The sequence below is a fragment of the Oncorhynchus tshawytscha genome, linkage group LG02, assembly GCF_018296145.1.
Source record: "Oncorhynchus tshawytscha isolate Ot180627B linkage group LG02, Otsh_v2.0, whole genome shotgun sequence".
NCBI lineage: Eukaryota > Metazoa > Chordata > Actinopteri > Salmoniformes > Salmonidae > Oncorhynchus > Oncorhynchus tshawytscha.
The window spans coordinates 14,902,767-14,914,927 of record NC_056430.1 but is presented as its reverse complement, the minus strand read 5'-3'; the positions used below and the strand labels follow the sequence as shown (position 1 = coordinate 14,914,927).

Here is a 12,161-nt window from a genome sequence, read left to right as displayed (position 1 = left end):
TAGCCCTGTTCCTCTGTAGCCAAGGTGTCATGATCAGCCACCTGAGTTTGGATGAAATAGCCCTGTTCCTCTGTAGCCAAGGTGTGATGATCAATCACCTGAGTTTGGATGAATAGCCCTGTTCCTCTGTAGCCAAGGTGTGATGATCAGTCACCTGAGTTTGATTGAAATAGCCCTGTTCCTCTGTAGCCAAGGTGTGATGATCAGTCACCTGAGTTTGGATGAATAGCCCTGTTCCTCTGTAGCCAAGGTGTGATGATCAGTCACCTGAGTTTGGTTGAATAGCCCTGTTCCTCTGTAGCCAAGGTGTGATTATCAGTCTCCTGAGTTTAATTAAACAGTCCTGTTCCTCTGTAGCCAAGGTGTGATGATCAGTCACCTGCGTTTGGATGAATAGCCCTGTTCCTCTGTAGCCAAGGTGTGATGATCAGTCACCTGAGTTTGGATGAATAGCCCTGTTCCTCTGTAGCCAATGTGTGATGATCAGTCACCTGAGTTTGGATGAATAGCCCTGTTCCTCTGTAGCCACGGTGTGATGATCAGTCACCTGAGTTTGGTTGAAATAGCCCTGTTCCTCTGTAGCCAAGGTGTGATGATCAGTCACCTGATTTTGGATGAATAGCCCTGTTCCTCTGTAGCCAAGGTGTGATGATCAGTCACCTGAGTTTGGATGAATAGCCCTGTTCCTCTGTAGCCAAGGTGTGATGATCAGTCACCTGAGTTTGGTTGAATAGCCCTGTTCCTCTGTAGCCAAGGTGTGATGATCAGTCTCCTGAGTTTAATTAAACAGTCCTGTTCCTCTGTAGCCAAGGTGTGATGATCAGTCTCCTGAGTTTAATTAAACAGTCCTGTTCCTCTGTAGCCAAGGTGTGATTATCAGTCACCTGAGTTTGGATGAATAGCCCTGTTCCTCTGTAGCCAAGGTGTGATGATCAGTCACCTGAGTTTGGTTGAATAGCCCTGTTCCTCTGTAGCCAAGGTGTGATTATCAGTCACCTCAGTTTAATTAAACAGTCCTGTTCCTCTGTAGCCAAGGTGTGATTATCAGTCACCTCAGTTTAATTAAACAGTCCTGTTCCTCTGTAGCCAAGGTGTGATTATCAGTCTCCTGAGTTTAATTAAACAGTCCTGTTCCTCTGTAGCCAAGGTGTGATTATCAGTCACCTGAGTTTAATTAAACAGTCCTGTTCCTCTGTAGCCAAGGTGTGATTATCAGTCACCTCAGTTTAATTAAACAGTCCTGTTCCTCTGTAGCCAAGGTGTGATTATCAGTCACCTGAGTTTGGATGAATAGCCCTGTTCCTCTGTAGCCAAGGTGTGATGATCAGTCACCTGAGTTTGGTTGAATAGCCCTGTTCCTCTGTAGCCAAGGTGTGATTATCAGTCACCTCAGTTTAATTAAACAGTCCTGTTCCTCTGTAGCCAAGGTGTGATTATCAGTCACCTGAGTTTGGATGAATAGCCCTGTTCCTCTGTAGCCAAGGTGTGATGATCAGTCACCTGAGTTTGGTTGAATAGCCCTGTTCCTCTGTAGCCAAGGTGTGATTATCAGTCTCCTGAGTTTAATTAAACAGTCCTGTTCCTCTGTAGCCAAGGTGTGCTTATCAGTCACCCGAGTTTAATTAAACAGTCCTGTTCCTCTGTAGCCAAGGTGTGATTATCAGTCACCTCAGTTTAATTAAACAGTCCTGTTCCTCTGTAGCCAAGGTGTGATTATCAGTCTCCTGAGTTTAATTAAACAGTCCTGTTCCTCTGTAGCCAAGGTGTGATTATCAGTCACCTGAGTTTAATTAAACAGTCCTGTTCCTCTGTAGCCAAGGTGTGATTATCAGTCACCTCAGTTTAATTAAACAGTCCTGTTCCTCTGTAGCCAAGGTGTGATTATCAGTCACCTGAGTTTGGATGAATAGCCCTGTTCCTCTGTAGCCAAGGTGTGATGATCAGTCACCTGAGTTTGGTTGAATAGCCCTGTTCCTCTGTAGCCAAGGTGTGATTATCAGTCACCTCAGTTTAATTAAACAGTCCTGTTCCTCTGTAGCCAAGGTGTGATTATCAGTCACCTGAGTTTGGATGAATAGCCCTGTTCCTCTGTAGCCAAGGTGTGATGATCAGTCACCTGAGTTTGGTTGAATAGCCCTGTTCCTCTGTAGCCAAGGTGTGATTATCAGTCACCTGAGTTTAATTAAACAGTCCTGTTCCTCTGTAGCCAAGGTGTGATTATCAGTCACCTGAGTTTAATTGAACAGTCCTGTTCCTCTGTAGCCAAGGTGTGATTATCTGTCACCTGAGTTTGGATGAATAGCCCTGTTCCTCTGTAGCCAAGGTGTGATTATCAGTCACCTGAGTTTAATTAAACAGTCCTGTTCCTCTGTAGCCAAGGTGTGATTATCAGTCTCCTGAGTTTAATTAAACAGTCCTGTTCCTCTGTAGCCAAGGTGTGATTATCAGTCACCTGAGTTTAATTAAACAGTCCTGTTCCTCTGTAGCCAAGGTGTGATTATCAGTCACCTGAGTTTAATTAAACAGTCCTGTTCCTCTGTAGCCAAGGTGTGATTATCAGTCACCTCAGTTTAATTAAACAGTCCTGTTCCTCTGTAGCCAAGGTGTGATTATCAGTCACCTCAGTTTAATTAAACAGTCCTGTTCCTCTGTAGCCAAGGTGTGATTATCAGTCTCCTGAGTTTGGATGAATAGCCCTGTTCCTCTGTAGCCAAGGTGTGATTATCAGTCTCCTGAGTTTGGTTGAATAGCCCTGTTCCTCTGTAGCCAAGGTGTGATTATCAGTCACCTGATTTTAATTAAACAGTCCTGTTCCTCTGTAGCCAAGGTGTGATTATCAGTCTCCTGAGTTTGGTTGAATAGCCCTGTTCCTCTGTAGCCAAGGTGTGATTATCAGTCACCTGAGTTTAATTAAACAGTCCTGTTCCTCTGTAGCCAAGGTGTGATTATCAGTCACCTGAGTTTAATTAAACAGTCCTGTTCCTCTGTAGCCAAGGTGTGATTATCAGTCTCCTGAGTTTGGTTGAATAGCCCTGTTCCTCTGTAGCCAAGGTGTGATTATCAGTCTCCTGAGTTTAATTAAACAGTCCTGTTCCTCTGTAGCCAAGGTGTGATTATCAGTCACCTGAGTTTAATTAAACAGTCCTGTTCCTCTGTAGCCAAGGTGTGATTATCAGTCACCTGAGTTTAATTAAACAGTCCTGTTCCTCTGTAGCCAAGGTGTGATTATCAGTCTCCTGAGTTTAATTAAACAGTCCTGTTCCTCTGTAGCCAAGGTGTGATTATCAGTCACCTGAGTTTAATTGAACAGTCCTGTTCCTCTGTAGCCAAGGTGTGATTATCTGTCACCTGAGTTTAATTAAACAGTCCTGTTCCTCTGTAGCCAAGGTGTGATTATCTGTCACCTGAGTTTAATTGAACAGTCCTGTTCCTCTGTAGCCAAGGTGTGATTATCAGTCACCTCAGTTTAATTAAACAGTCCTGTTCCTCTGTAGCCAAGGTGTGATTATCAGTCACCTGAGTTTAATTAAACAGTCCTGTTCCTCTGTAGCCAAGGTGTGATTATCAGTCACCTCAGTTTAATTAAACAGTCCTGTTCCTCTGTAGCCAAGGTGTGATTATCAGTCACCTCAGTTTAATTAAACAGTCCTGTTCCTCTGTAGCCAAGGTGTGATTATCAGTCACCTGAGTTTAATTAAACAGTCCTGTTCCTCTGTAGCCAAGGTGTGATTATCAGTCACCTGAGTTTAATTAAACAGTCCTGTTCCTCTGTAGCCAAGGTGTGATTATCAGTCACCTGAGTTTAATTGAACAGTCCTGTTCCTCTGTAGCCAAGGTGTGATTATCAGTCACCTCAGTTTAATTAAACAGTCCTGTTCCTCTGTAGCCAAGGTGTGATTATCAGTCACCTGAGTTTAATTAAACAGTCCTGTTCCTCTGTAGCCAAGGTGTGATTATCAGTCACCTGAGTTTAATTAAACAGTCCTGTTCCTCTGTAGCCAAGGTGTGATTATCAGTCACCTCAGTTTAATTGAACAGTCCTGTTCCTCTGTAGCCAAGGTGTGATTATCTGTCACCTGAGTTTAATTAAACAGTCCTGTTCCTCTGTAGCCAAGGTGTGATGATCAGTCTCCTGAGTTTAATTAAACAGTCCTGTTCCTCTGTAGCCAAGGTGTGATTATCTGTCACCTCAGTTTAATTAAACAGTCCTGTTCCTCTGTAGCCAAGGTGTGATTATCTGTCACCTGAGTTTAATTAAATAGCCCTGTTCCTCTGTAGCCAAGGTGTGATTATCTGTCACCTGAGTTTAATTGAACAGTCCTGTTCCTCTGTGGCCAAGGTGTGATTCCCCCATCTCCAGCCCCCTGTACACCCAATTACCCAGGCTGCACTGTCTGCTCTCTGACAGGAATGGAGGAGGGGGGCAGTCGGCCAAAGAGAGGAGACAGGTTCAAAAGTGGTTGTAAAAAAAAAGGGTTGCATAGATGTAGGTGGCTGACCACAGAACTGACAGGTTTATTGCTGAATGTGGAGGGTCTGGGATGGAGGGGGGAGGTGCTGCCCTTGGAGGGGGTTAAGAGTGAGGAAGGTTAAAGATGTATTCTAACTTCTTCACAGTCTAGGAAACTGAACAGAGTAAAATGGAGGGCCAGAGTGAGAGAAGAGATTGAACAGTCTTGTAACAAATGAATCACCTTGGATTATAAGCAGTCTGGTTTGTAAATATGGTGTTCACACAGTGAAGTAAATCCCCCACTACATCTTCCAATAATGGTGTCAGAGAGGTTATTTGTGACTTATATACTGTATGTTTCTGAAGAGATGTTACAGCTACTATATTCTATGACAAAACACAATGCATTATTAACCAGTCTGGGACCTTTCCTACTTAGTGATGTATGGTTCCGATCACACCTTGTAGAACAGAGTCTCTCTCTCTCTCTCTCTCTCTTTCTCTCTCTCTCTCTCTCTCTCTCACGCGTACACACATGTACACACCCAAATTGCTTCTTTAATAGACAATCTGGGTCCATTGACATGGAAAGCCATTCATTAATAGCGTCACACAGGTAAAGGTATTTCTGGAATTGATAATGGAGTTGGGATGCAGAGGAATATTTACCACACATATACTGCATAATCACAGCTGATGGTATGCCGATGAGGGTTAGTACTCCATTATACAGATTTTTTATGCCCTAATTTTAGCTTGCAAAGAGAATAACAGCATACATTCTCTGTATATGTATTTATATTGTAAGGTCCCATCCAACAAAACACCTACTAAAACATAAGGAAAATAAATAAAAAAGATAACACTATCTCTACATCCACAAAAGCCTTAATCTGAACACCTAAATGGGAAGATTTGCTGGTAAAATGTGTTTGGGGCAGAGAAGGTTGCTTGGTTTGCACCCATAGTTCTTACATAAAGAGACAGATGGGAAATGGGTGACCTCATCACCTGTGCATATGCCCCTTCAGCAGGTGAGCAAAGTGACAGGCTTTAGAAACGCTGTGTCGGAACAAGAATTCCCAATCTGGCCCTCAAACCATCACGGTCACCTAATAATCCCCAGTTTACAATTGGCTCATTCACCCCCCTCCTCTCCCCTTTAACAATTCCCCAGGTCGTTGCTGCAAATGAGAATGTGTTCTCAGTCAACTTACCTGGTTAAATAACGGATACAAAAATAAAAAGATTGCTGACTGACTACTGAATTTCTGTGGTGATCCCATTCTGTAATAATGAGAAGCTTTATCCACACTTACAGTAAATTATAGAAGATTGGGGTTATTCATATTATTATATTATAGAACAAATTGATTTATTAGACAGAGATGTTGAAAATGCCAACCCAAATACCCATGTATTCCAGTTATTTCGCTTTTCAAGACTTTGACAAAAAGTTTAACCTTAACCCAGAGCTAAACTAAGCGATAGAAATGAAGGACACTCTGTTATTGGAGTGTGAAGTCTCAAGGTCAACAACCATGTCAATCCAAGATGAAGCAGCAAGTGAGTTTGTAGAAAACAAAACAGAAACAAGCCTGAATTGGGTGTCTGTTATAAAAAGATGTTCTGTGTTTTTGACACAAAAATCAACTGTACTAGTTGTTCAGGCTCTGGTCTTGTCCCATCTTGATTACTGTCTAGTAATATGGTCAAGTGCAGCAAAGAAAGACCTAGAAAAGCTGCAGCTGGTTCAGAACAGAGCAGCACGCTTTGCCCTGAACCGCACATACAGAACTAACATCAACAACATACCATGTCTTTCCTGGTTGAGGATTGGCAAGAGATGAACTGCCTCTCTTCTAGTGTTTATGAGAAATATTACTGTGACGAAAATTCCAGATTGTCTACATAATCAAATAAAATTCAGCTCAGACACCCATACACACCACACAAGACATCCAAAACGAATTCACGGCAACGCAGAGTTTTATACAGAGCCATGATCGCATGGAACTCCCATCTCCAACTACTCAAATAAACAACAAAATTACCTTTAAAAAAACTCATGGAATGGCGAACACACACACACAGACACACTCTAACACACATTATTTTTGTTGTTGTATTGTTTGTATATCGATGTATTGTAAATGTGTGTGATTGTCCTTGTCTATCAGTGTATCAGTGTTTTATTACTTGTCATGTTTTGTTTTGTCCCCAGGAAGAGTAGTGGCTGCTTCTGCAAAATAAATGGCACTATTTTCTGGAGAGACTTCCTAGCTGCTTGGCGAAATAAGTGTCAAGGTCACTTTACTAGCTGACCAGTGAACAATCAGAACAGCACCGGTCTACCAGTAAGACATTAGAGGTCATTGTCAATGACTAACACAATGTGGAGATGGAGAGAGCCCAATGACTAACACAATGTGGAGATGGAGAGAGCCCAATGACTAACACGATGTGGAGATGGAGAGAGCCCAATGACTAACACAATGTGGAGATGGAGAGAGCCCAATGACTAACACGATGTGGAGATGGACAGAGCCCAATGACTAACACAATGTAGAGATGGAGAGAGCCCAATGACTAACACAATGTGGAGATGGATAGAGCCCAATGACTAACACAATGTGGAGATGGAGACAGCCCAATGACTAACACAATGTAGAGATGGAGAGAGCCCAATGACTAACACAATGTGGAGATGGAGAGAGCCCAATGACTAACACAATGTGAAGATGGAGAGAGCCCAATGACTAACACGATGTGGAGATGGAGAGAGCCCAATGACTAACACAATGTAGAGATGGAGAGAGCCCAATGACTAACACGATGTGGAGATGGAGAGAGCCCAATGACTAACACAATGTGGAGATGGACAGAGCCCAATGACTAACACAATGTGAAGATGGAGAGAGCCCAATGACTAACACGATGTGGAGATGGAGAGAGCCCAATGACTAACACGATGTGGAGATGGACAGAGCCCAATGACTAACACAATGTAGAGATGGAGAGAGCCCAATGACTAACACAATGTGGAGATGGACAGAGCCCAATGACTAACACAATGTGGAGATGGAGAGAGCCCAATGACTAACACAATGTAGAGATGGAGACAGCCCAATGACTAACACAATGTGGAGATGGACAGAGCCCAATGACTAACACAATGTGGAGATGGATAGAGCCCAATGACTAACACAATGTAGAGATGGAGACAGCCCAATGACTAACACGATGTGGAGATGGAGAGAGCCCAATGACTAACACAATGTGGAGATGGACAGAGCCCAATGACTAACACAATGTGGAGATGGATAGAGCCCAATGACTAACACAATGTAGAGATGGAGACAGCCCAATGACTAACACAATGTGGAGATGGAGACAGCCCAATGACTAACACAATGTGGAGATGGACAGAGCCCAATGACTAACACAATGTGGAGATGGATAGAGCCCAATGACTAACACAATGTAGAGATGGAGACAGCCCAATGACTAACACGATGTGGAGATGGAGAGAGCCCAATGACTAACACAATGTGGAGATGGACAGAGCCCAATGACTAACACAATGTGGAGATGGATAGAGCCCAATGACTAACACAATGTGGAGATGGAGAGAGCCCAATGACTAACACAATGTGGAGATGGAGAGAGCCCAATGACTAACACAATGTAGAGATGGAGAGAGCCCAATGACTAACACGATGTGGAGATGGAGAGAGCCCAATGACTAACACAATGTGGAGATGGAGAGAGCCCAATGACTAACACAATGTGGAGATGGATAGAGCCCAATGACTAACATGATTTGGAGATGGAGAGAGCCCAAAGACTAACACAATGTGGAGATGGATAGAGCCCAATGAGAAGTCGGCAGAAAGAGACAAGTATAAAAAGAGGAAAATAGAGTTTTAAAAAGTATGAAATCTTCATAAGTACCTATAGACGGTTCTTGAAAACATTAAAATAATGTGCAGTTATTTTCATTATAACAAATACAAATTTCACCGGCATTCAGGATCCTAAATATTATTACAATATTGTTTTCTGGGACTATGTGTTCCGGAGTAAACCACGATTACTGGCAGATTAAGGAAATTATAGAAATGACAATAGACACAATACACCCACTAGATGAAGACAACATGGGAACACACATCTCCCACTACTGTCACATAACATTCAGGTAAACACACACACACACACACACACACACACACACACACACACACACACACACACACACACACACACACACACACACACACACACACACACACACACACACACACACACACACACACACACACACACACACACACACACTGTCATGAGTGTGTATACTGTTAGGCCTGGTACAGTAGGTGGATGTAGTGGTGGTACCCATCCATCACTCACACTGGCAGCAGCCTCATACCACATTCACCCACTAGTCTATTGAATACGTTTCATGCTTCAACTTCAAATTTAGTACAGTGCTGTTGGCTTTTATCCATATTCCATAACAGCAGAACACATACAGTATCCAGGACACCCATTACAAAAATACATCAAAACAATAGCCTGAGGTATTACATTTTTTGTACAACACAGGCAAGCATTTTAGCATCAGGTCAAGTCTAGTAATCAACCGTTTAAGGTGCGTTAATTATAGTTATATAACTAATTATAGCACTTTTGGAACATAGTTGTTGTTTGGATTGAACTTTGGAGGATTTACTTTTTAGGATGCCAAGTAAGGTTTATGGAGAGCTCCTGATTTGAATATATTATTTGGGCACCATCTTGAATTATCTTGGGGGCATTATTCCAACGGAGAAGACACACATTTTATGGAACACACGAGTGGAGGGAGAGAGAACTAAAACTGTGGAGAGAAAGAGAGGGAGAGATAAGAGAGAGATAGGGATGAGAAAAGGTAAGAAAGAGAGATAGACAGAAGGAGGACATACCCCAACGTGGTCATTGTGACAATGGTGTACCAGAAGGAGGCTGGGATGCTGGTGAACTTGGTCGACGACGACCCTTTCTCTGCGTAAAACATGACGGTGGCGAAGATGATGATGGCCATAGTGAGGGAGAAGAGGAGGAAGCCCAGCTCCGAGGCGCAGCTCTTCAGCGTGTACCCCAGGATCCTGAGGCCCTGCGAGTGGCGGGAGAACTTGAAGATGCGGAACACACGGAACACACGGAGCGTGACGAAGGCTCCGCTCACATCCTCGTTGTCTGTCATCACCAGGCCGATGTAGTAGGGAAAGATGGCCACCACGTCGATGATGCTCATCACACTGCGCATGAATTGGTAACGGCTGGGCGCGGCAAACAGTCTCATGAGGTACTCTATGGTGAAGATGAGGACGCAGGCCGTGTCCATGCAGAAGAAGGCTACGGTGTAGCGCTCGCCACATGGCATGTCCTTCTGGGAAGGCGTGGCACCGCACGGAACCGTCTCTATCACGTTGGTGAGGACTGAGATGGCGATGAAGAAGCCGGTGACATAGTAGAACACCAGGGCCATGGTGGAGGTGTGAGGGTTCTCAAAGGCCCTCCACATGGTCTCTCTGTATGTCATGTTGGGCAGCTTGCAGTCCTTGTTGTCATCCTGGTCGTCCTGGAGACGTTCAGCATTCTCCCGCTTCCGATCCTTGTACTCTTCATAGCAGCAGTCACCGATGATCTCCGGGATGATGCCGAAGAAGGTTAGCTCTTCGTCGTAGGCCGAGATGCACTCATAGCGTGGATAGTGCAACTTGCCCGTCCGATAGAAGTTGAGAATGCTACGGAAGGAGTCTGGGTCCCGGTCAAAAAAATACTCTTTGGTCTCCTCATCGTAAAAAAACTGTTTCTCTGAGCTTCCCAGCAGGGTGTCTGGGTAGCGGTCCAGTGTGGTCCTCCAGGTCTGGAAGCGTCGTCCACTCACATTCAGGATGATCAGCTCATCATGTCTCTTTGTGTGGTCTCTAGGAGCGATAGGCATGGGGCAGTTGGCCACAGGCATCCAGCCAATAGCTGCTGCCCGGGCGAAGGGAAGCCATGCAGCCACTCCTGCCGCCATGGCAACTCACTCTGGTTTCCCGCTTGCCTTAAAATGACCTGTCATCTTGAGCAGAGAAACAGACAACACAAAATCAGTAACTCATGAATAAAGCATTTCCACTATAAGTTGGTTGCATGGTAGGTGGTTTGCACTATAAACTACTATAGCAACTCATAGTATTAAAGTGTTTCCATCATAAACCAAAGAGCCTAATGCGTTCTAAAGAACTCAAACAAATATTTGATGATAGGTTACGTCGCTGATGCTAGTCTTCTGTGTTCTCATGACTGTTGGAGTCACAACCCTGACTCTGTTATTCATCCCAACAGTAGCCCCACCACTTGGTGTGGTGTTATAACAGGAAATGTATCCACTCTGGAATTCATAGATGGAGATGGATGCAAGGACTATAATGACAATCCCTCTGCCAGAACACCAACACCACAAGAGCTCTAAGCAGGCGGTCAAATTCCCTGTCATATCCAGAGCTCACTGAACAGAAGGTTTAAGAAAGAGAGGATAATGTGAAGCCTATTTAGGAAGCTCTGTTAAACATCTATGAAAAATAGAAGTGGTCTCTCCAGAATAGAGAGAGACCTGTTGAGTCAGAAGTGCCATATCGCTAGGTCTGTATCAGATTTAAGGATCATGTTAATGTGAAGAAAAATGATGTAAAATGATAGAAAATCAAGTTTACCTTTACCTATTTATAGCTCTTCTTTTTTTTAAAGAAAAAATCTCGAAAGGAGTGTATGCTCTAATGTTAGTCGAATACAATTCAGTATTTTGATGCTTTAACATTCTGATTACGATGATCAACTCCACATGTTAGGCTACTTGTAGAAGTAAGATAATAAAAACAGACCAGCACATTAGAAACAAATAAATAGACAACGCATCAGGTGCATCTTCTAAGCTTTCTTTATCACTTACCTCCAAACAAGGAAAGATCCCAACAATTTCAATGCGCGATCCTCCAGCAAAATAACTCCTCTGGGGAAAAGCTACAGAAATTGAAAGACGCATTGACAAAGGACCTCTGTGCGAATGAGCGAAACAAGAATAGAGGAACACGAGATGGGGATATCGATGCGTTGAACGATCGTAAACGTGTTAATGAAATTCACTAAAACCTTAAAGTCTGTTCTTTAAACCACACCTGCATATTGATGCACCTGCGGTTTGGACAGACAGCACAGATTCATTTCGCAGCCTTCAGGATGATATTCACACCTACCTCATGACTGTGATGATGACTAGAAAAGTGGGTGATGGACATGAGTCAGACTCCGTAATCTCTCTCTCTCTCTCTCTCTCTCTCTCTCTCTCTTACTCTATCGTGCGCATAGGCTCCCCTCTCACACAATTTTACGGTGCTAAATCAGTCCACTCCACCGACTAAATGGACGGATGTGTCAACAACACTTTCTTTCTTATTTACTTTTTATAGTTAATTTGAGAAAATATAAACCTTTTTATTCGGCACACTTTTAATGAGGAAGTTGGTGTTACTGGAAAATGTCCTCAATTCAATTACGCGCAGCACAGTGAGAGAAGTTGTCTTCTAGACAAAATGTATGACATGACAGGATGCTATAACAAGAACACTTGATAGCATCCAGCATCTCTATGATCAGGAAATACTTGTAGCGTCTG

At 43.4% G+C, this 12,161-nt stretch overlaps 1 protein-coding gene across 2 annotated transcripts in view; it reads right to left on the bottom strand.

Annotated features, from left to right (window-relative positions):
• LOC112263087 (potassium voltage-gated channel subfamily D member 3-like) overlaps positions 1-11,786 on the bottom strand; it is a 140,224-nt gene extending 128,438 nt beyond the window's left edge. Inside the window, exons 1-2 of one of the 2 annotated variants that reach the window (XM_042330862.1) lie at positions 11,439-11,786; positions 9,421-10,568 (exon numbers count right to left, since the gene is read on the bottom strand). In XM_042330862.1, coding sequence (XP_042186796.1) covers positions 9,421-10,523 — 1,103 coding nt within the window. In that variant the 5' untranslated portion in view covers positions 10,524-10,568; positions 11,439-11,786. The remainder of the gene's footprint in view (positions 1-9,420; positions 10,569-11,438) is intronic. The other variant, XM_042330866.1, reaches the window with a different exon arrangement.
• Between the last annotated feature and the right edge of the window lie 375 nt (positions 11,787-12,161).